The sequence below is a fragment of the Thamnophis elegans genome, chromosome 12 (genome assembly GCF_009769535.1).
Source record: "Thamnophis elegans isolate rThaEle1 chromosome 12, rThaEle1.pri, whole genome shotgun sequence".
NCBI lineage: Eukaryota > Metazoa > Chordata > Lepidosauria > Squamata > Colubridae > Thamnophis > Thamnophis elegans.
The window spans coordinates 3987760-4013816 of NC_045552.1; the positions used below are offsets into that span (position 1 = coordinate 3987760).

General features: G+C 46.7%; 1 protein-coding gene across 1 annotated transcript in view; it reads right to left on the bottom strand.

Moving 5' to 3' along the window:
• Positions 1–2129: 2129 nt before the first annotated feature.
• LOC116515687 (nectin-1-like) overlaps positions 2130–26057 on the bottom strand; it is a 53647-nt gene continuing 29719 nt past the window's right edge. Inside the window, exons 2-6 of the mRNA XM_032227848.1 lie at positions 11751–12104; positions 7287–7580; positions 6554–6671; positions 4367–4515; positions 2130–3737 (exon numbers count right to left, since the gene is read on the bottom strand). Of these exons, the coding sequence (XP_032083739.1) occupies positions 3271–3737; positions 4367–4515; positions 6554–6671; positions 7287–7580; positions 11751–12104 (1382 nt within the window). The 3' untranslated portion in view covers positions 2130–3270. The remainder of the gene's footprint in view (positions 3738–4366; positions 4516–6553; positions 6672–7286; positions 7581–11750; positions 12105–26057) is intronic.

Genomic DNA, 26057 nt, shown 5'->3' on the forward strand with positions numbered 1-26057 from the left:
CGCGTGTAACATGTATCTTAGCGCCTCCGCGAGCATCCGTGATGCTCCAGCTGCTCTGCAGAGCATTGCGTATGCGCTGTATATGCCCTGCACATGCGCGGAAGCCTTGCAAAACAGGTAAGGAGCTCGGGTGGGCGGGCCCTCCAGAGTATCATACCAGAACAGTGTCTGGTGCTCGGGCAGGCTCCGGTACGCCCGTACAGGGGCGTACCGCCTGTAACCCACCGATTCGGATGCTTGACAACAGACTCACTTTTATGACGGTTGCAGCGTCCCAGAGTCCTGCGACCTCTGTTTTTGTGACCCCGACAAGCAACATCAATGGGGAAGCCAAATTCCCCTAACGACCACGTGACTAATTTAAGAACTGTGGCAATTCTCTTAACAAACGCAGCGAGAAACATCGCAAAATGAGGCAAAACTCCCTCCCCAGACATCTCCCTTAACGACACAAATGTCGGGCTCAACTGTGGTCGTTAAGTCGAGGAGTACTTGTATTCTCATCTGGAAATATTTTTTGTTTCGTATTGTGGCGGGGCGGGGGGTGGGGGGGAAGAGAAACTTTCCTGCAGAAAGAAATACCGTTCCGGCATTTTAATGTCAGGCTAAGGCTGCATCAACCGGACCGCCATGGCTCCCAGATGCCTGGAAGACATGATTAAATAAATGCAGAAAATGTCTATTCATATCACATTAAGAATTGCAGAATCTGCTGGCAACCTTGGAGAGGTTGAGAGGGAGCCACATCCCAAACCATTTGGGAGCGTGATCAGGCCGGCTGGTGAAGTAATGAGACTACCTGGCAGTTCTGTACGGTTGTTGAAGGAAATGTAAATGTGTGTTAAATCAAAGTCGGGTTTTCTCCTGTTATCAATCGGCTTTTCAGATGGCAGCCTTAGTGTCCATTTGCCCCCCATTCTCCCCCCCCCCCCCCGCATTAAGGACCTGCACTTTTGAATCTCCATATCTCTCTCTGGCCACCATGCGATTGTATCTGCTGAACAAAACTCCGTAATGGTGACAGGAAGGGCATCCAGCCAGTAAACATTCAGCTACATTCAGTTGCCCGGACTCCACCCCACAAGGGGATTATAGGGCTGTTAAAAGAGGATGTTGATAAAGGTAGTCCTTGACTTACAATAAGATTGTTTAGTGGCCATTTCAAGTGACAACGGTGAGTAGCACGGTTGTTCAGTGAATCTGGCTTCCCCACTGATCGTGTTCGTCGGAAGGGGGTCACAAAAAGGGGGTGGCAATGTCCCCGGGACACTGCAACCGTCATAAACAATAGCAATAGCAGTTAGACTTATATGTTTCTGTAACCAAAATGTCATTGGCAGATCCTATAAACTTTGGCCCAAGTTTCTTGCTAGGGAGTTTTAACCTCAAATATTTGGTGGAGAGGTAGACTTTCTCTACCAACTGGAATGGCCCTTGCGGAGTTCAGTGTTTTATGCCGGTTGCTTATAGGTCTGTGCCGCTTTGGCGAGCGTTTTCTTGATATTTTCCCAGGTTGCTTTCAGTGTTGACATCCAATCAGTCAAGCTGGCTGAGGAGGGGGGGAATTCCTTGGGTATTTGGGCATTGGGACGAAATCCATGCCACTCGCTACTTTGAACGGGGTTAGTCCCATGCTATTGTGAGCAGAATTGTATGCAGCCTCAGCAAAAGATAGAAGAAGGTTCACCCCATTGGACTGCTGATAGTTCACATAGCACCTCAGGTACTGCTCTACCATGGCATTCAGTCTCTCTGCCCCCCCATTTGTGCATGGGTGAAAAGCCGAGCTAAGGCTATTTGGAACCCTGGCTGTCATTTTCTCTTACACCTGAATTGGGAACGATGACCCTTTCAGGACTTGTGGACTTCGACTCCCAGAATTCCTGACCCAGCCTGGGCTCAGGAATTCTGGGAGTCGAAGTCCACAAATCTTAAAGGGGCCACGTACAATTCCCCACCCCTCGTCTTAACATAGCCGTTTCTCCGGCTGACCTCCCAGGACATCTTCGTTTGCAACCGATTCCTGCACCATCACCGCTTTCTAAATCCAAGTGCAACGGGCCAAACATTAATAAGGTCGAGACAAGAGCCTCTCTTGTCACTCTATTAAGAACCATTTCAATTTCACCTCCGGCAATGCTGATATTTATTTTTACACCATTCCAGGCACCCATCCAAGTTTGAAAGAGGAGCCAGCGAGAAAGATAAGAGGTAGGTTTTGAGAAAGCATTTAATTACACACAAGCAAAGGCAGAATTGATGTTGAGATATGGGGGGGGGGGGGGGGGGGAAGGACAAGGGAAGGCACAGCCAAACCTAGTATGAAAATATCTCTTTGTGCTTTTTGCTGTTGTTTTGTTTTTGTTTTAAAGCTTGGCTATTTACAGACAACAGAGAGAGGACACATAAAGAAGAGCACAAAGGTAGCGTGTGAACATGGGCGACCCAAGAAATGGCTCAGTTCCCATTACGGGAGAGCCACCCCTTTCAGCCTTCCATGTGAGACCGTTGTAGCGATGGGAGGAGGACGTGGCACACAGCCAAACCACGGAATCCACAAGACGGACAACCTCAAGCAATTCCCGGATAATTCCTTAAACCCTGGAGTTTTTTTTTTTTAAAAAAAGAGATCTCGCCACAGGGCTCCTTCATTTCCCCCAACCCTCCCAGGATGCTATAAAACACAACAACACAGGACATTTGAAGTCCCAGTTTTCCTGGATCAAGGGACAGCCGGGGGGAAGCCCGGCCTTTGAAAGCAGCCGAGTCTCTTGCAAATCAAAGTTGAGAGCACCAATTCTCAGGGAAGTCCCGTCGGAGAGGGCATCGGAGTCTCCCGTCCCTCACCAGGGAAGGTCCCGTTTCACGAGGATGCTGGATCAGTTTCATTCCTTTCCTGCACCGCTCGGAGTGCCAGGTATTACCATCTGGTTTGCCATCTCCTCCAACATTAAAAACAAAGATTTTAAAATCCTTCTAAGGCAGCGGGACCGAAAAGATTTCTTCAGAAGGGACAGTTTCGAAGGCCTTGATAGTTTTCTCCTCAGTTTTCTTTTTCCTCAGGGACAAACCCCATTGGTTTTTTCCTCCAATGCCCACCTGCCCTGGCAGCTGCCGCTCATTCCTTAAGGAGGGCTGCTGTGGGCAGAGTCCGTAAGTTTAAAAAAAACAAAACAACATTAAAAATCCTTCAGGGAGTTTTCGAGAGTCTTTGGGAGGGAGCTTTGTTCTCTTGCTGTTCCCCAGAACGGCTGTCCGGACCGAGCTCACTCACACGTAGACTGCCGTTTTGGAGATGATGGACCCGTCGTGCTGCGATTCCATGTCGTCGTAGTCGTAGCCGTGCGGGTCAGGGCTGAACCGCAGGATTGGGCCCAGCTGGTCAAATCGTTCCCCCTCGTCTTCCCGGTGCCGCGGGGCGTAGCCATAGGGAGGGTGCCGCCGCTCCTCGCGCTCCTCCTCTCTGTAATCGTCATCGTCATCGTCCTCCTCCAGTTTTCGGCCCGTAGCAGGTTTCAGCGGCCGGTCGAGCTCGGTGAAGTCGTGCGTCGGGGGCTGAGAAGTGCCGTTGCCAAAGACTCGTGTCTTGGAGTCAAAGGAGCCTTTGGAAGCTCGGGGGTGCCGGCGGTGCAGGATGAAGAAGACTATGATCCCCAGAACTGCCAGGGCCAGGATCCCCCCCACGATACCCCCGGCCAGGGCTCCAACGTTGCGGCTCTGACTCTTCACTGGCTGGTCTGAGTAAAGAAAGGAAGACGGGGAAGTCACTCCGAGAAATGCCAGTTGTTAGTAATACCAGCACTGGGGAAGGGGCAGAGCCTCAACTGGATCCAGGAAAGGGAAGGCCGGGGGGTCCTCTGGGACCCTGCCATCTACCATCATCATCATCATCATCATCACTCTCATCATGTCTTGCAGGGGACCAAGGGGCCCCGAACATCAAAAGAGAAACTAGGGTATCAGAGGGTCGAGAAAAGCACCGTTCGCCCCACATGTGAGGCTCCCCAGCTATCTTTCTCCCCACAAACTGCTCTGCACCCACAATGCATCTGGCTCCATGCATTGGACTAGTGAAACCTCACACCGTCCTTTTGCGCAAAGCACCACACGTTGAATTTGTGACAGAAGAGGAAGAATTCAAATATTTGCATCCCCCAGATTAGGTTAAAAAAAACACACACACTGATTATTCCACCATGCATTTGATGAGACTCTGGACGCGTACCAAGCGGGATTGGCTCAACATGCCTGCCCTCCCACCCCGCGCAGCAAAAGTGGCACCAAAAATCTTGCTTCATCTTCATCCCGCACACGCCATTAGCCCCACACAGACACGGCGAAGGTTGCAAAGGCCCACAGCTCTTACCTCGGACGAGGATGATTTGGTGTGTCGAAACCCGCCCGACGCGATTGGTGGCTTGGCAGATGAAGGTGGTATTCACAGAGTAATCCACTTTTTTCACGAAGAGGCGCTGACCCTGAACCTCTACCGACTTCGGAAGTGACCCATTGGACCTAGGAAATCAAGCAAGACCGGTTAAGCTATAAAGAAAATCCAGGAATCAGATAGATAAGGTAGGTAGGTAGGTAGGTAGGTAGGTAGGTAGGTAGGTAGGTAGACACAGACAGATGATAGATAGATAGATAATAGATAGATAGACAGAGAGATAATAGATAGATAGATAGATAGATAGATAGATAGATAGATAATAGATAGATAGATAGATAGAAAGATAGATAGACAGACAGAGATAATAGATAGACAGACAGAGAGATAATAGATAGATAGATAGATAGATAGATAGATAGATAGATAGATAGACAGACAGACAGACAGAGAGATAATAGATAGATAGACAGAGAGATAATAGATAGATAGATAGATAGACAGACAGACAGAGAGATAATAGATAGATAGACAGAGAGATAATAGATAGATAGATAGATAGATAGATAGATAGATAGATAGATAGATAGATAATAGATAGATAGATAGATAGACAGACAGACAGACAGAGAGATAATAGATGGATAGAGAGATAATAGATAGATAGATAGATAGATAGATAGATAGATAGATAGATAGACAGACAGACAGACAGACAGACAGATAATAGATGGATAGACAGAGAGATAATAGATAGATAGATAGATAGATAGATAGATAGATAGATAGATAGATAATAGATAGATAGATAGACAGACAGACAGAGAGATAATAGATAGATAGATAGATAGATAGATAGATAATAGATAGATAGATAGATAGATAGATAGATAGATAGACAGACATAATAGACAGAGAGATAATAGAAAGATAGATAGATAGATAGATAGATAGATAGATAGATAGACAGACAGACAGACAGACAGACAGACAGATAGATAATAGATAGATAATAGATAGATAATAGATAGATAGATAGATAGATAGATAGACAGACAGAGAGATAATAGATAGATAGACAGAGAGATAATAGATAGATAGATAGATAGATAGATAGATAGATAGATAGATAGATAGATAGAGATAGATAGATAGATAGATAGATAATAGATAGATAATAGATAGATAGATAGATAGATAGATAGATAGATAGATAGATAGATAGAAAGATAGATCGACAGACAGAGAGATAATAGATAGATAGACAGAGAGATAATAGATAGATAGATAGATAGATAGATAGATAGATAGATAGATAGATAATAGATAGATAGACAGACAGACAGACAGACAGAGAGATAATAGATGGATAGAGATAATAGATAGATAGATAGATAGATAGATAGATAGATAGACAGACAGACAGACAGACAGACAGACAGATAATAGATGGATAGACAGAGAGATAATAGATAGATAGATAGATAGATAGATAGATAGATAGACAGACAGACAGAGAGATAATAGATAGATAGATAGATAGATAATAGATAGATAGATAGATAGATAGATAGATAGATAGATAGATAGATAGATAGATAGATAGACAGACATAATAGACAGAGAGATAATAGAAAGATAGATAGATAGATAGATAGATAGATAGATAGATAGATAGATAGATAGATAGATAGACAGACAGACAGACAGACAGACAGATAATAGATGGATAGACATAGAGATAATAGATAGATAGATAGATAGATAGATAGATAGATAGATAGATAGATAGATAGATAGATAGACAGACAGACAGACAGACAGACAGACAGATAGATATGGACGGACGGACGGACATAGGCAGGCAAGTAGACAAACAAATGTAATATATAGAATATACTACAATATAAGGAAATAGGAAAAACATTTCCACTGGCCCAGCGGTGGGCAACTCTGGCCCCTTTACCACCTGTGGACTTCAACTCCCAGAAGCCCTGAGCCAACTCCCAGGACCAACTTCCATGCGGGCTCAGGAATCCTGGGAGTTGAAGTCCACAGGTGGTAAAGGGGCCAGAGTGGCCTCCCTCCATGCTCCAGGCTGACAACTGTGTTGTATTGGGACGGTGCGGACGAAGGGAAAACAGGAAAAGGTTAGGTAGGACTCACGTGCTCCAGGAGAAATCTACCGGGGCGGGATTCCCCTTCGCGTTGCAAACAAGGATGACATCATTGCGGGTCAAATACCAGTTATCGTCGTAGCCCTCTATGGAAACTTCAGGAGCATCTGCGGAGAAAGCCGTCAAAAAAAGCTCACATTTGGCTGAAGGAATCCCCATGCACAGATCCACCCACCCACCCTTTTCTTTCCTTGAACATGAGCTGCGGCAGACAGCCAAGCTTAGAGTTCCCCAACCTTCCCGGCTTTGCGGACTGACTGTGTGTGTGTAAGAGAGAACTTTTGCGGCCTGGTTCCGGACAACTCAAGGCTCGTAGTGGGCCACGTCCCGGGGATTGGAGACCCCTGGCCTAACTGCTGCCAAAGGTCCGATTTTCTCCACCCCAAGCATCCTTAACTCCTGGTCTAACCACAGGTGCTGGGGAACTGCCTGGAAGGAGGGAGGAAATAGGGAACTAGCCTAGAGTCCTCGCGGCATAAACTCACTCTCTCTCTCTCTCTCTCTCTCTCTCCCCCTCCCTCCCTCCCTCCCTCCCTCCCTCCCTCTCTCTCTCTCTCAGTCCAGCCTATCACATAGGATGGTCATTGAGGGGCAGAAATACAAGTCGGGAATGGGAAGCGTGTTGCCTTGCCTTCCTGAAGATCTAACCCAGAAATGAACTCCCAGGCACAACCTCCCGCAGCCCCCAAAGCAGCGGCACCCCCCCCCCCCAACCAACTCACACAATATGGAAAGTTGGACTGGGTAGGACTCGATCTGTGGCAGGGCCACGTGTTCCACGAGGCAGGTGATCTGCTGCTCGTTGGCTTCCTTGGTGGGGATCAGGTTGTAGTGGCTGGTGACGGTGACGGTGCCGTCGGAGTTATTCGTCTGCTTGACGCTAGAGTTGCCAGTCAGCTTCGACTGCCAGATGACGCGAGCCGGCGGCTTCCCGTTTCTGGATGTGCACACGGCCACGGGCTGCTCCAGGTTGCTGGATTTGACCTCCACGGGCTCAGCACTACTGGTGGGCTTGGCTAGAAGAGAAACAAGAGGTTGCATTGGTGGGAAGGTCGCATTGGCAGAAGATACGTGACTCTTAAGACCAGGTTGTACGAGAAGCATTACTCAACCCGGGACAATGTTGTAGATACAAGAACTTTGATTGCACTGAATTCTGGGAGTTGAAGTCCATGCATGCTGATTGGGGAATTCTGGGAGTTGAAGTCCATGCATGCTGACTAGGGAATTCTGGGAGTTGAAGCCCATGCATGCTGACTAGGGAATTCTGGGAGTTGAAATCCACGCATGCTGACTGGGGAATTCTGGGAGTTGAAGTCCATGCGTGCTGATTGGGGAATTCTGGGAGTTGAAGCCCATGCATGATGACTGGGGAATTCTGGGAGTTGAAGTCCATGCATGCTGACTGGGGAATTCTGGGAGTTGAAGTCCATGCATGCTGACTGGGGAATTCTGGGAGTTGAAGTCCATGTGTGCTGACTGGGGAATTCTGGGAGTTGAAGTCCATGCATGCTGACTGGGGAATTTTGGGGAGTTGAAATCCCCAAATCTTAAAGTTGCTAAGGTTGGACACCCTTGGTTTAAATTATGGGTATTATGCACCCAACCCACCCCTGGCCAGAAGTTATGAGTTATAATTGGAGCCTAATATTTTCCTTGCACCACCTAATCTCTCTGAAGAGCCGTGCCCCACTTCAGGCATGGGGGGTGGGGTGGGGAAGTACCCCCAATGCTAGTTCCAAAGCTAGTGTCCAGGGGACCTTCGTCTGCAATTAATTTTGCACGGCGTAAACACATTGGGGCGGGGGGAGGAAAGGAGACTACAACAAACAAGGGCCTCTTCTACCATTTTCTCATCCTTTGCCAGCTCTCCCCACCCAGAGGTGCCATTCTATCTCGGAGAGAAAAGTTCTGTAATCATAAAGTCCTAGAGGGGTTGCTATTCTTGCAACGAAAATGAATGGGATTTCCAGTTAAAAGGGAGGCGTTTGGAAGTTTCCCACCGATTGCCCTGTAATCACAAGGGCCAGAAGAAATTCTGCGTAGAACGCACAGCACAAAAGGGCAGAAATCCCTATAATCTTCGTAATTGCAACTTAGGCAAACTCATTCTCAGGAGATACCTTAGTTTTGTAGGTCATTTAAAAAAAACAGGGGGAGGGGGAAAATAAGATGGAGGTTGGGATTCTACCCCCAAACTGCTGAAAACTTTTGCAAGTTCTCAAAAATCTCAAAATTTTCAAGCGGGCGTTGCCCCCCCCCCCAACCTCTGATTTTTTTCCCCCTTGGTAATTCTACATCACATGTAGTCCTCAACTTACAACCGTTCATTTAGCAATCATCCAGAGTTACATGGGCACTAAAAAAAAAGTGACTTATGATCAATTCTGTTTCTTTATGTACATTGAAGGCCTGGGGCTGTTGACCTCACTGTTGAGGTCCAGCCCCGACTAGAATGAATGTATGAGGGTGTTTGTTGTTTTTAAATTGTTTTCTTTATCGTTATGTGTTTTTTTCTTATATTTTTTGTAAGCCGCCCGGAGTCCTTCGGGATTGGGCAGCATATAAATATATTTAATAAATAAATAGATAGATAGATAGATAGATAGATAGATAGATAGATAGATAGATAGATAGATAGATAGAGAAAGAAAGAAAGAAAGAAAGAAAGAAAGAAAGAAAGAAAGAAAGAAAGAAAGAAAGAAAGAAAGAAAGAACATATGCACCAAATTCCTTGTGTACAATCACACTTGGCCAATAAAGAATTCTATTCTGTTCTATTCTATTCTATTTTCTATTCCATTCTAATTCTATTCCCTACTCTCTTCTCTTATCTTCTATTCTTTCCTATTCCATTCCATTCCATCCTATTCTATTTTCTGTCCTCTGTACTCTATTCTACTCTTATCATCTCTTCTCTATATTCTTTTCTCTTCTCTTCTTTCCCATTCCATTCTATTCATTATTCTATTCTATTTTCTATTCCATTCTAATTCTATTCTAATTCTATTCTATTCATCTAATTCTACTCTTAACTTGAAAGAGTACCCCTTTACCAAATCTCCCCGCAGATATTGGAGAGTGAATCTGAAGTAGTGTAAGATCTGAGCAGACTCCAGCCTTTGGGGGAGGGGGGGCAGGGGTGGTGGTATTTTGCTCCTCCACTATTACTAAGTGTCATTAGCCTAGTTCATCGTGCAATAAATGAATGGCCCGTAATTAATTGAAAGAATGGGGACATGGCCGCGCTCTCTCTCTCTCCCTCTCTCCTTCTCTCTCCCACTCTTTCTCTCTCTCTCTCGCAATCCTCGAATGCATGACCTAGCATATCTGCTTCAGCGCACAACAGCCCCTGGGAAGTCATTCAAAACCGTGAGGAACACTTGAGTACCAGATGCAGGGGGCATAGAAACAGATGTGGTTGGCTCCGCGCGCTGGGGAGTCAGTGGGCTGAAGGGGCCCACAACCACCAGGGGACTCTCGGGGCGAGGCTGGAGTGCTTCAGCAAATGAAGGAATAAACTCTAAGGCTGGTTGGGAGGGTCTTTAGAAGAGAGGGTGTTCCTTTGTCTCTAGGCCTTTTAAAATTATCTTTCTCAAACAGCCATTCGTGTATTTAACCGATTGCTATTGTTGTTTTGTCCTATTGCACCAGAACAACTAGACCCAAGGACAGTTTTTTTTCCTCCTAAACGCCATCCCTCTGCTAAACAACTAATTCCCACAACAGTCAAATAATTTACTAAGTCTGTGTTACTGTTATTCTTCTCTTCCTTCCCTTTTTCCTTCCTTCCTAAATTAAAAGCTAGTACCTATCTCTCCCCACTGATGACTATGACCATGTTGCTTGTATCTTCAAAATTTATATTGTTTTGTTTCCTAGTATAATTTGATTGCTTATTAGTAACCTATGGCTTTCACTACCTGTATCGACCAAAGAGAATCAAAGCGGGCCAATTTTGAGCTTTTCTCATGCTTCCCTGTTTTCCTGGGCTATCCGTGGTCGGTTACGGGCGTATTGGTGCCTGCCGGGAGCACCAGGTACCCTTCTGGTATGGTGGTCCGGAGGGAACCACCCACCCACCCGCACTCCTTACCGATACTTGAGCTCTTTTGACACTTCCGCGCATGCAGCCTGAGCAAGGCTCTGCCGAGCAGCTGGAGCGTCGCAGGAGGTAAAGGGTGCTGCACGGATGCGTTCATGCGGAGGATGCCAGGCCCCGATGCACCGCACTTGTTGCAACGGGATCCAGAACCCACCACTGTGGGCTAAGTTCATGTTTTACCAAGGGTGGCCACACACCTTATCTCTGTGTTCCCCTACAGCAGTGATGGCTAATCTTTTGGTTGGCACTTGCCGAAAGCAATACGTGCACAACACCCCTCCCCCCTATGCCCCATTTTGGGCCTAGATGGCATCCCTGCAGCCTCCTGGGACCAAAAAGGGGCTGTGGGGAGGGGGGAATGCCACACCCACTCTGTGCTCCCCCAATCCCACATGTCTACGTGTCTCCTGCATGCTCCCCGCCTCTGTGCGTGCATGGCAGAGACTTGAAAATCAGGTGGCCAGCGGGAGGCATGCGCATATGCGTGGAGTGGAGCTGAGCTGGGGCGATCGCTTGCGTGCCACCTGTGGGACCATCCCAGCCCTGCAGGGTCACAAATTGCCATTAAAAATAGTTTTTTCTCTGCCTTGCCTTCCCATGCGGCGTAAACTGGGTTGGTGGTAATTCCACCATCGGCAACTTGACCCAAGGCGTGGAGCAGTGGTGGGTTTCAGGAGGTACGGCCCGGTACGGGCGTACAGGAGCCCGCACGGAGCACCAGGTACCGTTCCGGTACGGTCCTCTAGAGGGCCTGCCCACCCGCCCACCCGCGCTCCTTACCCGTCCTTTAAGCCTTTGGCGCTTCCGTGCGCGCATGGCGCATACATTCCCTGCGCGATGCTCCGCTGAGCAGCTGGAGCGTTGCAGACATGTGCACAACGGAGGGCCCGTTCCAACCATAACGGTTGCAACGGGATCTGGGACCCACCACTGGTGTGGAGCCACGCCTTATGAGCTCCTCCACGCACCGCAACCTCAGTGGTCCACGACGTCATTTTGGGTGTGGGTGGGTGTGAACCCTGCAAAGTATTAGCTGGAGGGCTTTCCCCTGCCGAGGGAAGGCAAGGGCCTTGGCTCTTACCTAAGATGATCAGGTTGGTAGTGCCGACTTCGTTGCCGTTGGGATAGGTGGCAAACTCGCAGGAGTAGGTGCCCTCGTCCGTCATGAGGAGGTGTTCAATGATCAGCGAGGCGTCCGTCAAGGACTGTGTGGAGAAGCTGATCCGCCTGCTGTTCTTCTCCATCGGGTAGTTTTGTCCATGCACTGGATGGTGGACGGCCACATTCTGCCTCCGACCTCCGACCTCCTTCACCCAGGTCACTTGGCTGACTTTCATGTCAGGTCCAGTTACCGCAATGTTGCAGGGCAGAACCACTCTCTTCCCCAGGTACCCGGTGACCTCATGGCGGACCGTCACTTGCTGGGCAAGGGCAACTAGAGAAGGAAAACACAAAGACTGTTGAGTGATGGGTCAAGTTCCCGCCCGTTGTCGCTTTCTGGTAACCGAGAAGCACTTTTGAAGGCAACCCAGGAGAGTTTTTACCTCAGGATTTTATTTTATCTTCTAAAGCAGTGTTTCCCAGAGTGTGGTACGCGTACCCCCAGGGGTACGGGAAGAGTTTGGTGGGGGTACTTCATATTTATGCGAAGTTGCTTTTTCTGCATTTGTAGACATTAAGTCGAAAAAAAGGAACAGACTATTGGACGTGGAACCGCATCTCAGATTAAAATTAACAACCAGGGAACCAAATTATGACGATCTGTCATCTCAAGATAAACAATTTCATCCTTCTCATTGAATCAAATAAATGTTTTATATATATATATATAATGGGAGGCAATGGAGCACAGGTTCGATTCCCAAACTTGGGTATGGCTAGCTGATGAGAGCTAAATAGCTTGAAATAGATCTATACTAGTCTCCCTTTATTTATTTATCAGCATAAATATAACAAATGTAACAAAAAGGCAACAGTAAAAAATATTGGGTTTCTGTCTGGATGGTCTCTTGTGACGAGCCTAATGACAGAGAGTGGAAGTGTGACCTTCCTCCCATACTTGGGCATACCAGGGGTTGTGACTTTAAGTATATACCTCCCACCCTGGCTGACTGATAAGGAGTCGTTCTCTGTAGCTCAAATGGTTAACTCCCTGCCTGGGAGGCAATGGAGCACAGGTTCGATTCCCAAACTTGGGTATGGCTAGCTGATGAGAGCTAAATAGCTTGAAATAGATCTATACTAGTCCCCTTTATTTATTTATCAGCATAACTATAACACATATATATATATATATATATATATATATATATATATATATATATATATATATATATATATATATATATATATATATATATATTTATGCTGATAAATAAATAAAGGGAGACTAGTATAGATCTATTTCAAGCTATTTAGCTCTCATCAGCTAGCCATACCCTATGTTGGGAATCGAACCTATGTTGGGAATCGAACCTGTATATATGAAAATTTTATTAATTTCATATACACATTCACAATTATATGATATGATCTCATAACTGTTATTAATAATATGTATTTATAACAATTTTTCCCCTACAGTTGACAATATACTTGAAATTACTTTACCATCCCATTCCATCTTATCTTACAACATTCCTACTTCTTCTTCCTCATTCCCTCCTTCTTTCCCTCCTTTCTTCTCTCCTACTCTCCTTCCTTCCCTCCCTCCTTCCCCCTTCCCTCCCCCCTTTCTTCTCTCCTTCTCTCCTCCTTCCCTGCTTCCTTCCCTTTCTTCTCTCCTCCTCTCCTTCCTTTCCCCCTTCCTTTCCTCCTACCTTCCCCCCTTCCTTCTCTCCTACATTCCCTCCTTCCTTCCCTCCTTCTCTCCTTCCTTCCCTCCTTCCCTCCCCCCTTTCTTCTCTTTCTTCTCTCCTTCCTTCCTTCCTCCTCTCTTTTCCCTTCTCTCCTTCCCCTTCCTCCCCTTTACCCTTCCCCTCATCCTCCCTTATCTCCCCTCTCTCCTACTCTTACATTCCCTCCAATTCTTCCTCTGCTTTTCCCTCTCTCCTATTCCTCTCCTTTCTCCTCACCTTCCTATCTTTCTAAATGTTCTTTATAATATAACTTTCATTTATTTTGCGTATGTACCAAAAAAATAAAAAATAAATATATTTTGATTTTTATTAAAGCATATGTTTTTTATGAGGGGTACTCAGCGTTACGAAAATTATAGAAGGGGTACACATATGTCAAAAGTTTGGGAAACACTGTTCTAAAGGAGCAACGATTTGGCTGCGCTTGCCAAATCTGGACACGGATGGGATTCACATGACGCACTAAAACCCCAAAGCGGGTCAAGCAAACAACGGCCAAGTTCACCTCACCAGGAATTGAGTGATGTGGTGGCCTGGAGGTGGAACTCTCTCCTCACAATCAGGAGGCGGTGAGTTCGATCCTAGGTAGAGGCAGATATTTCTCTCTCTGGGCACGATGAGAATATATATCTGCTGGATATAACTCCGCAATGGCGACATGAAAGGCATCCGGCCAGTATACACTCAGCTCCCTTCAGTTGCCCAGACTCCACCCCGCAAGGGATTATTGGGGTCGTTAAAAGATAATGATCGCACCAGGGATGCCCAAAGAAATGAAGACCCACCCGTAGGTCGCTGCTACCGCGTCGCTCGAACCGGTCTAAACTGGCTGGATACCACCACTGCTTAAAACCATCCTATTTAGACACACATGACTTGGGCTTGTCCTACAATTCCCCTTATGGTTAATATCTTTTTTTGGAGAGCAGAAAAAAAGCTTTAGACATATTGATGAGACGCTGAATTAACACACTGAAACCCTAGTAAATTGGGAAGAACACCAAATGCCCAAAGCAAAGAGAGCAATTAAAAAGATTGTTCCACTTTATTGCAAAAACAGGATCTAAAGTCTCAGACTGACGTACAGGGTCACTCTCTCCCTTCAAACTAACCCTTTTATTGTCATAAAAGAAGGTTTATGAAATAGTCCTCGGCTCACGACCACAATTAAGCCCCAGATTTCCGTTGTTAAGCAACGCAGTTGTTTTTAAGTGAGCTCCAATTTTACAAACCCTCTTTCCACTCGTTGTTAAGTGAATCACTGCAGTTGTCAAGTCAGTAAGACGGTTGTTAAGCGAGTCTGGCTTCCCCCATCGACTTCGCTTGTTGGAAGTTCGCAAAAGGGGGTCACGTGACCTCGGGGACACTGTGACCGTCCGTCATAAATACGAGTCAGTTGCCAAGCATCCAAATTTTGATCACATGACCATGGGGACGTTGCAAATGGCTGTACATGTGAAAAAGAGTCCTTAAGTCAATTTTTGCCGCTGTGACCTTGAATGGTCAGTTGTAATTTGAGGACTACCCGTATATGCTTCTGCTTGGTTAAGATTGTATTTCTCCTATTTTTTTTAATATTTACAGGCTGCAGATCGTTGTCTTCATCTTTTCTATTTTTGTTTATCTGCTTCTTTCTATATAGTTTGGTAGGGCTTCCCCCACCCCCAATCCCTTTTCTCTTATTTACATAAATAGTTTACGTCTACCAATGGAAATAGCAATAGCAATTAGACTTATATACCGCTTCATAGGGCTTTCAGCCCTCTCTAAGCGGTTTACAGAGTCAGCATATTGCCCCCAACAATCCGGGTCCTCATTTAACCCACCTCGGAAGGATGGAAGGCTGAGTCAACCCAGAGCTGGTGAGATTTGAACAGCTGAACTGCAGAACTAGCAGTCAGCTGAAGTAGCCTGCAGTACTGCACTCTATCCACTGCGCCACCTCGGCTAATAAGAACGCTATTCATTGAAATATATATAAAAGCAACATTAAACTGATTGTGTGTATCAGGGCCTTCTCTGTGGTGGCCCCAATGCTGTGAAATGTGCATCTCTTGGGCCCCCTTCTTCCGAATTTCAGAAAAGGGTTCAAATTCTCCGTATTAAAAAGGCTCTTGATGCCAAAATTAAGGAAGAAAGCAACGACCATCTCGGTTTTTTACAAGCTGATGGTTAAAAAGTCCATTTAAGTACATCGGCAGATGGTTTTATGCTGTACTTTTTCCCTTATAAGTCCAGAGTCGTTGATAATATTATGCCTCCTGCCTCCCAAGGACTCAACTGTTAATTGCAAATATTAATTTAAAAAAGGAAAACACTTTCAGGCTAATGGGTACAGAGGCTGGCACACCTGAGTCAATCAACTAACCTGCTTTTCAACTCTTCCCCACCCTGAGAGATAGTTTGGGCTGACCCAAAGCCATTTCCTCAGTGAGAATGGACGTGAATATGAATCTCATATAAACTAAGTCTTTAATTATTACCATGATCTTTTAGTGAACTTTGTACTCCTCCTTTGTGGCACTGCCACTTAAATTGAAATAATGGGTGTTTCTCCAGCTGCCGGGACAAATTAAGACACTGATGCTGTGCCATACTTTCAGCAAAGGTGTTTTGTGAACTTTTTGTAAGTTGCAACAGGGCAGCCTAGTATGTTGCTTATATTTATTCATTGGCTAAACCCATGGGCACTTTTAAGATGAGTGGACTTCAACTCCCAGAATTCAACTCTCTGGGAGTTGGAAGTCCACACATCTTAACTAAGCCAAGGTTGAGAAACAACACTGGCTGGGGAATTCTGGGAGTTGAAGTCCACCCACCTTGAAGGGCCAAGGTTGAGAAACAACACTGGCTGGGGAATTCTGGGAGTTGAAGTCCACCCATCTTAAAGAGCCAAGGTTGAGAAACAATGCTGACTGGGGAATTCTGGGAGTTGAAGTCCACCCATCTTAAAGAGCCAAGGTTGAGAAACAATGCTGACTGGGGAATTCTGGGAGTTGAAGTCCACCCATCTTGAAGGGCCAAGGTTGAGAAAACAATGCTAGGTAGGGAATTCTGGGAGTTGAAGTCCACCCACCTTGAAGGGCCAAGGTTGAGAAACAATACTGGCTGGGGAATTCTGGGAGTTGAAGTCCACCCACCTTAAAGTGGCCAAGGTTTAGATCCCAAGAGAAAACAGGCTTCACACCCACCTCCCCATTGCAGCCTGGATTACAAAGGAACTTTTAATCTTGGCACTTCCTGAATTAAAACCAGTAAGATCGTCATTTAAGGGTGACATCATCGAATGGAAGGGAAGGCAGCTCAGCCAGCCGAGTAGACCTGCCCAATGCTCAAGAAAGGTGTGGCGGCGTGGCACAGCCGCTTCAAACGAAACCCCGCATTGTCCAGGCTCTGCATGGAGCCACGGGTTCAAGGGAAGCAGGATGTCACCTCTGCGGAGTCACAACAAACCCTTGGATTGATTGCCTGGTTATGAAAGTAAACATCTGGCAGGATGTTTTTCCCCCCCCAGTTGTGGGTGGAAAAGCAGCTTGCTCCCCCAAACCCTGGTTAGCAGTCAATATTTATTTATTTAAAATATTGATACAGACGCCCCTCTCGATATCAAAGTTGAGATTTAAGAGAAGGGAGGCTAAGGATGAAGACGGTTTGTGCTTCTCTAGGGAGGGAACATGGCTAAACCCCATCAAGTTGACCGCCTAGGTTCTGCCATCCCAGAGTGCCGGGAGGTCATCTAGTCCAACCCCCTGGCGGAGCGCAGCGCAACTGCAGCTTCTCCGACCTGCGGCCATCCAGGATCTCTCGCAGCACTGAGAACCCACCCCAGGTTCCAAGATCAGTTTCTCCTCCTGGCGAACAAACTCTGGGCGCAAGGATTGTTTTCTTATGGGTCCTAAAGATGCCAGCGGCTTGGTTTTATTTATTTATTTATTTATATCCCACCTTTTAAAGAAAGATTCAAGGCAGTGAATATTATCCAACACGCTGTCCTTCTCCTGTTTTCTCCACAACAACCCTGTGAGGTGGGTTGGCCTGAGAGGGACTGGCTCAAAGACACCCAGCTGGCTTTCATGCCTAAGATGGGACTAGAATTCACACTCTCCCGGTGATTGGCCCAAAGAAACCCAATTGACTTTCATGCCTAAGACGGGACTAGAATTCACACTCTCCCAGTGATTGGCCCAAAGACACCCAGCCGGCTTTCATTCCTAGGACGGGACTAGAATTCACCGTCTCCCAGTGATTGGCCCAAAGACACCTAACTGGATTTCATTCCTAAAGCAGGACTAGAATTCACCGTCTCCCGGTGATTGGCCCAAAGACACCTAACTGGCTTTCATTCCTAAAGCGGGACTAGAATTCACTGTCTCCCGGTGATTGGCCCAAAGACACCCAACTGGATTTCATTCCTAAAGCGGGACTAGAATTCACCGTCTCCCGGTGATTGGCCCAAAGACACCCAACTGGCTTTCATTCCTAAAGCGAGACTAGAATTCACTGTCTCCCGGTGATTGGCCCAAAGACACCCAACTGGCTTTCATTCCTAAAGCGGGACTAGAATTCACTGTCTCCCGGTGATTGGCCCAAAGACACCTAACTGGCTTTCATTCCTAAAGCGGGACTAGAATTCACTGTCTCCTGGTGATTGGCCCAAAGACACCTAACTGGCTTTCATTCCTAAAGCGGGACTAGAATTCACTGTCTCCCGGTGATTGGCCCAAAGACACCCAACTGGCTTTCATTCCTAAAGCGAGACTAGAATTCACTGTCTCCCGGTGATTGGCCCAAAGACACCCAACTGGCTTTCATTCCTAAAGCGGGACTAGAATTCACTGTCTCCCGGTGATTGGCCCAAAGACACCTAACTGGCTTTCATTCCTAAAGCGGGACTAGAATTCACTGTCTCCTGGTGATTGGCCCAAAGACACCTAACTGGCTTTCATTCCTAAAGCGGGACTAGAATTCACTGTCTCCCGGTGATTGGCCCAAAGACACCTAACTGGCTTTCATTCCTAAAGCGGGACTAGAATTCACTGTCTCCCGGTGATTGGCCCAAAGACACCCAACTGACATTCCCTAAGACAGGACTAACATTCACTGTCTCCTCGTTATTAGCCCCAAATCTCCTGGAGCGGGATTTGAACTCATAGGCTCTTGCTTTCTAGCCTGGTAGCTTAACCACTAGACCAAACTGGCTCGCCTTGATGCTAGAAACTGGCGTCGTTTTGTAGCAGGCAGTTTCTCAATCTATCAAAAAGGACCTTTCCCAAAATCCTGGTAAGCCAAGGGAGTTTTGGGTGCCAGAGCAAGTGGCCTGCCAAGTGAAACCTTCTCAACTTTCCAGGGAAGTGGATGGGGCACGGCTGCCCGCCTGGCATCCGAAGGAGCTTCAAAGGAGGATGTAGGCTCTTTGCAAAGGATTTAGCAGGCTGCGTCCCACAGGAGGGGGACGGCTTCTCCAGGCCGTGGCACAGAACGGAGCAAGAAGGATTCGCGGGGGGGGGGGGGGAAGGATCTCTTAGCACAACTATTTGAGTCCCATTATTACGGTAACGGATCAGGCTGCGCTCCATTTAACACACACACACACACACACACACACACACACAGAGTGCCCATTTCGTTTAGCACCACTGGGTTGACTGCATGGTGAAAATGGATGTTGGCCTCAGAAAAGCTTGAAACTGCCATTCAGAAGAGAGAGACGGAGGGGGTACAAAATAAGGTTGTAATAAATTGTTAAGTCCCTTCTTCTTCTCTTCCCTTAAGGTGGAGGGTGGGGGCTGCTTCTGCCCTCCATCCTTGTCAGAAAGAATCTGCACATAAGCCTAAGTCAGCACAGGGGGCGAAACCAATTTGGGCCATTCATTAAAATTAATGCCCACCTCCAGGTTTTAATCTGGAAGGACAGATTCGGAAAGGAACAAGGAGAATGCGGTACTGTAAGCCATGCACTTAGCAATAGCAATAGCAGTTAGACTTATATACCGCTTCATAGGGCTTTCAGCCCCCTCTAAGCGGTTTACAGAGTTAGCATATTGCCCCCAACAATCCGGGTCCTCATTTCACCCACCTCGGAAGGATGGAAGGCTGAGTCAACCTTGAGCCAGTGAGATTTGAACCGCTGAACTGCAGATAGCAGTCAGCTGAAATGGCCTGCAGTGCTGCACCCTAACCACTGCGCCACCTTGGCTCTTCACTTATCATGTGAAGCTTGGCTGGCTGAGGAATTTGGGGAGCAGGCCACACCTACAGAAGAGGTTCCAAAAAATTTTGAAACCTACCACTGGCAGAGATGCTCTGATTTGATGCCATCCAAAGTCCTTAAGTGGCAGGGATCCCCCCCCCCAAAAAAAATGAAACGGGCCGAAGAAATAGGATAATGCCGGGTGGGGGGGGAGCTGATCAGTGAGCTGGAGGCTCAAATATAGGACGGACAGTTGCAGGAACTGGATATGTCCAGTCTAATGAAGAGAAGGACCAGGGGAGACATGATAGCAGTCTTCCAATATCTCAGGGGTTGCCACAAAGAAGAGGGAGTCAAACTATTCTCCTAAGCGATTGAAGGCAGAACAAGGAGCAATGGACGGAAATGAATCAAGGAGAGAAGTAACCTAGAACTAAGGAGGAATTTCCTGATAGTGAGAACAAATTAACCAGTGGAACAGTTTGCCTCCAGAAGTTGTGAATGCTCATGTAGGAAATTAGCACCCACCCTTCTCCTACGTAGAAAAATGAAATATTTTAGGAAATATTAAAAGGGCAGAATAGTTCCCCTAAAAGGGAGGCAGAAACTCACCCCTCCCACCTTTGTCAATGGGCCATTAATGTCTGGGCCAGTCTATTCTACATAACAAAGATCTACCTCCTTCAGGCGTGATAGGAATCCCAAAGCTCTTTCATTACAGCATCACCCAGCAGGAGTCAACCAAGCTTGGGACTCAGGACAGCCTACAGAGTTGCCCCTGCATGGCCCCACGGGAGTCGGACAACCGATCAGAATACGAACTCAAATTCAATAGCCCAGATAGGCCATAAAACAGCATCTCTTCTCTTTTCCCCCCCCATCATCTCAAGCCATGTGATCCTGTTTTATCAATAAACCTTCCATGAATCCAGTCTCTTTTTCCCCACTTGGAATTGAACTCCGAAGGGCATTTCTTCCAACAATTCATCCCTGGAAGTTTTCCAGAAGAGCCCGGACAGTCATTTGTCTGAAAAGGTATAGGTTTAGAAGAAAGGGGGGGGTTGGACTAGAAGACCTCCAAGGTCCCTTTCAACTCGGTTATTCTGTTATTGAGTTACGGGAGAAAAAGATTGCCGATTTTAACATTTCAGCGCCGAATGCTTTAGACTGGATCTCTTTGCTACGGTCAACCCTTCTCAGATCTGCCCTTTATTCAGAGTTTCTCTCCTAGCCGAAGGATTTCGACACACGATGCAAAACGCTTAATTCACGACTTCTTTACCCTAATTTTCTTTTGCAAAAAGAAAAAAGTCAGGCCAATTTGAGGAAAGGAGAGGGGGGGGAAAATATTGCAGAAGATGTGCAAGGGAGCCCGTAGCAGAAGTCGAAACAAGCACTCGGTGCATGCAAAATCCAGTTGTGGTTTTCCATGCATTGCAAAATGGGAAGGGAGAGAGGGAGGGAGGGAGGGAGGGAGGGGGACCAGAGATACAGGAAGGCCATCAATCTGCACCAAAGAAACAAAGTGAATTTGGGGGTCTGAGAACACCTGTGTGCTCCAGGATAGAGAGGCTCAAAGGTTACCTGGTAAGCCTTTGGGAAGCTCAGTCCTATTTGGCAGTTTTTTAAAAAAATATTATTAATATTCTATTGTTCCTCCCTTTCAAACAGATGGTTTCCTGTTTGATTCAGAAGATGCTTTTCAAAACAGAAGAGGAAAAAAAAGAGAGCTTAGAACAATGCAGAGAGCAGGAAGGAGGGGGAAATAAAGAGGGTTTTTTGGGGGGGTGTTTTGGAGGGAGAGAAGGAGAAAGAGACACCAAGGACAGAACATCCGGTGTGGTTTAACCACCTGGCACATTTTCAAATGGGTGGGAGAAAGACGACAATGAACCCCACAAGAGGAAGAGTACGGAGTTGCCCCTGTATTAACATCTCGGCTCTGGAGAGGGAAGTTCATTTGCAAGTTCATATGAACTGGCTGAACTGCAGGACAAGATTTTCTTTTCGTCTGGACATATGGAGATAGAGAGAATACTTCAAATTTTGCAAGATAAGCAGCGTTAAGCCGTCTGGAGGTTCAGGGTGGGGTGTTTTTTTTTGCGGGGGGGGGAGAGAGCCATGCCCCTTTAAACTCAGGGATTCGAAGTTGAGTTAACTCTCCCTTTGGGCGGTGGCTGCTGGATTTTGGGTCTCGTGTCCATCCACACCGGTCGGGCCGAGCCAAGCACGCTAAGCAGAAAGGAAGGAAACTGAAAGAGAAAGGAAAGGAGGCCAAGAGGCCATCCACATTGCCCTGGGACAATCAGACCTGACGAAGCCGTGGAAGCAGCTGCAGGTTTCTCATTTGTTCTAAAAGTTGTGACTATTTTATATCTGGGATTTTTAATGGAGGGAGGGAAGGGGTAGGTTTGTTTATTGATTTATTTATTATAAATTTTTATTTTAAACACATAAACACATCAACAGAAACAGACACATGGCTTAAGACAACATAGGAACAAGAAGTTCCATTGTATATCATACAGCAGTTCTGTATCGGTTTCTTTGCAGTTAGTGTTTTCCTTTCTATACCTTTCTATCTTGCGTTCATGGTCCCCTTATTCGTTATCCATTTTTATGTACTATTCTATATTTATTTATACTCAGCTATTTATAACCAAATATTGTTTATCTATATTGTGCTATATATTCTTACTAACATTTATTCTCTTACATACAATTCTAGGTATACATTCACATGGTTATTCTTTTTCTTTGCCATTCTTATACTTTTGTTATTCCATTTAAAAGATTATAAGGTACAGTTTGGATTGCTTTGTTTACCATCTCTAGCTCCTGTTATGACACCACCTTATTTTCTCTTTTCTTTTCTCTCTCCCTTCCTTCTCTACTTCCCTCCTTCCTCCTCTCCTTCCCCTTCTTTCTTCCCTTACCTCTCCCCTACTCTTACCCTCTCTCTTCCCCTTCCTACCCTCTCCCCTTCTCTTTCTCTCCCTTCCACCCACCTCTCCTTATCTCTTTCTTCTTCGGGGAAGGGGTAGTTTTGAAGCGCTTTTAAGGTTTAAGCTGGGGGGGGGGGCTTTTAAGGTTTAACATGGGTGCAAATACAGCTGCATCCCATGCAGTCAAGATTGCCCCCCCACACACACCAGGAATTCCTCCATTAAGGAACAGCATCATCTAAATGAGGGGGTCCCCTAAATTTACTAAATTCACAAAAAACCTCACTAAATTCATAATTTTAAATCCCCGCGGACCACTAATATGATCTGCCTAATGATTGGGTGGGCGGGCGTGGCAAGGTGGTCATGTGACTGGGTGGGCAGGGCCAACTTGATGTCACTCACGTCCAGGGGCGCCTCGCGGGCCTCTATTCGCTCCCAGCCACCCGCAATTGCCGGAGCTCCTTAGGGCTCCAATAGGAAGCAGTTGCAGGAGCTAAGCAGCCCCCGGGAGAAAGAGTTGGCCAAACAGCTCAGTTCCAATGGGATCTGACCCAGAAGGAGGCTCAGCAGAAGCACCTCACTGAGGACTAGGAGCATGGGCTTTCCAAGCAGAGGGAAGACCTGCGGGAGTGCAAGGCCAGGTACCGGTGCCTGGAGGCTCAGCGGGATGAGATGGTCAGCCAGTTCCAGCCCAGGATGCCGTCCCACTGGAACGAGGCCTTCCAGCTCTTCGCCACCAGCGGCTCTTCCCTCCAGCCTTCGCCCAAAGCCCCTCACCAGGAGGCTGAAGCAGACCCCAAGTCAGAATTTGTGCCCCCCGCAAAAAGACCCCGGAGGGGGGAGACTCTCTGCAGCAACACAAACATTCATTGCACATATCCACCCCAGGGGCCGTAGCTTGAGGACCCCCTGATTTAGTGCCATATAAAAAAAGCAAATATTTTTTTCCTGCGGACCACCAATTAAATGGTTTCCGAAAGGCAAATTAAGCAGCTAATAAAGGCTGGAAGATATAGCACCCCCCCCCTTCCCTCCACCACCACCACCCTCCTCTCATCCTGGGCAAACGATAACTCGGAAGCCACGATTCACAAGTTGCCAGCCTCGTCTCCAGCCTCCCCGCACGATGACAGACCATAATTGGCAGCAGAAGATGGCGTGTGTCTCTCCCACCCCCCCTTTCCCTTTGCTTTGCCCCAGCAGTCCTGAGTTTCTTTTCTGGAAGGACAGTTTTAAAAATAGACCGTAATTATGTTATTCTGCATTCCAGGAGGAAGGGAAGGAAAAAAAAGCTACAGCGAAGAGAAAAGCTCCAGGCAGGTTTTGCTAGACAATTCTGCTCTGAAGGGAAGATTTTGCTAAGGATGCAGACAAGAAGCACTTTGGGGGATTTTTTTCCCCCTGGAAAAATAATATATATATATATATGGTATGGCTATATATATATATAGGGTATGGCTAGCTGATGAGAGCTAAATAGCTTGAAATAGATCTATACTAGTCTCCCTTTATTTATTTATCAGCACAAATATAACAAATACATATACATATGCATATACATATATATATATCATCTATCTATTTATCTATCATCTATCTATCTATCTATCTATCTATCTATCTATCTATCTATCTATCTATCTATATATATATATATATATATATATAGTTATCAAGTCCTTCCACCCCCACCTCCCCTCCTGCTATCCAAGCCTCCTCCTTTTCAGTTTCTGCATTCCGAAAGGGGATTGTTCTGGTGGGGGGGGGGTGTTTCGTGTTGGCTTCCTTTTATTTTAAGCGGCCCATCCTGGCTCAGGACAATTTATCCCGGCAAGCTGAACGAACCACCGCCAAGTCTCTCCCTAATGGGAAGTGACATTCCCATCCTAAGTCCTGTGTTCCAGTCACGGCAATTTGGACAGCATGAATGAAGGCTGCTTAATTTGATAAGAAAACAGATCGAGTGTAAAGTGGAAGCATTAAGAATTCAGCTTACGCATGTGTCTCTGGAAAGGGACTTCTCCCCCCGCCTCTCTTTTTCCCTTTTAAAGGAACAAGTTAAAAAACGAGGGCAGATGTGGGAACGGCTGGCTCGTCTCCCCCCCCCCCCCCGATCTGCTGTTTCCAAGCAGGCTTGTTTCCCTCGTATCTCCATGGGGGGAGAAGAGGGAGAAAAATCCGTATTTGAATGCACAATTATGCTAACGTGGATCAGAGCGCGGCTTGGCGTGCGCGCTGGAGTTTTTTTGCAGAAGGGCAGGGAAGCGCAGCCTTAATTAAAAGGGACTTGGCAAGTTTCTAGCCCTCAAGATCTGCTACGGTAGGCAACACCTGCCTCCGTCTTGCCTACCCAAGGCTGAGCTGAACTCACAAGGGTTTTTAATGGTTTCTCGGAGGAGCCAAACCAGAGTAAGTGGAAGAAAGAGTTGAATCAAAAGGTTTTGACAAAACCGGAGAGTTGGATGATTAAATTAAATGATGTATTCTTTATCTCGACTCCTTTTCCACTCCTACCTCAAGAAAATTGGAGGATGTTAATTCTTCTTTAGTGTTTCTCAACCGTGGGCCACTTTAAGAGGTAGGGACTTCAACTCCCAGAATTCCCAGAGACAGCTTGGGAATTCTGGGAGTTGAAGTCCACTTGTCTAGCCACGTCGAGGGGTGCCTCGTTGGTTTCTACTTGCCCCTCCCCTGCCAGTCACTCCTCGCCTGCCCGCCCGGGCTCCTTAGGGCCCCAACAGGACGCAGTTGCTGGAGCTAAGCAGGCCACCATGAGAAAGAGTTGGCAAAACAGCTGGCTCAGTTCAAACTGGATCTAACCAAGAAGGAGGCTCAGCAGAAGCACCTTACCGAGGACTAGGAGCATGGGCTTTCCAAGCAGAGGGAAGGCCTGCGGGAGTGCAAAGCCAGCTACTGGCATCTGGAGGCTCAGCAGGCTGAGATGGTCAGCCAGTTCCAGGCCATGATGCCGTCCCACTGGAACGAGGCCCTCCGGCTCTTCGCCACCAGCAGTGCTTCCCTCCAGCCTTCACCCAAAGCCCCCCACCAGGAGGCTTAAGCAGACCCCAAGTCAGAATTTCTGCCCCCTTTCGACCTGCACAGAAAGACCCCAAAGGGGGAGACTCTCTGCAGCAACGCAAGCATTTATTGCACGTATCCATCCCAGGGGCCATAGTTTGAGGACCCCTGATTTAGTGCAATATAAAAAATGCAAATAATTTTTCTGTGGGCCACCAATTGGTGACCTCTCTATGCTGCAGATTCCACATGTCCCAAATTAAGAAGATTGAGAAACAGGTTAAGGTCTACTTCTGTTAATATTTATGGGACAATATTTACTGTGGATAATTGTCTTGACCAACCAACCAAAGCATTTATTGGGCTGTCACCTT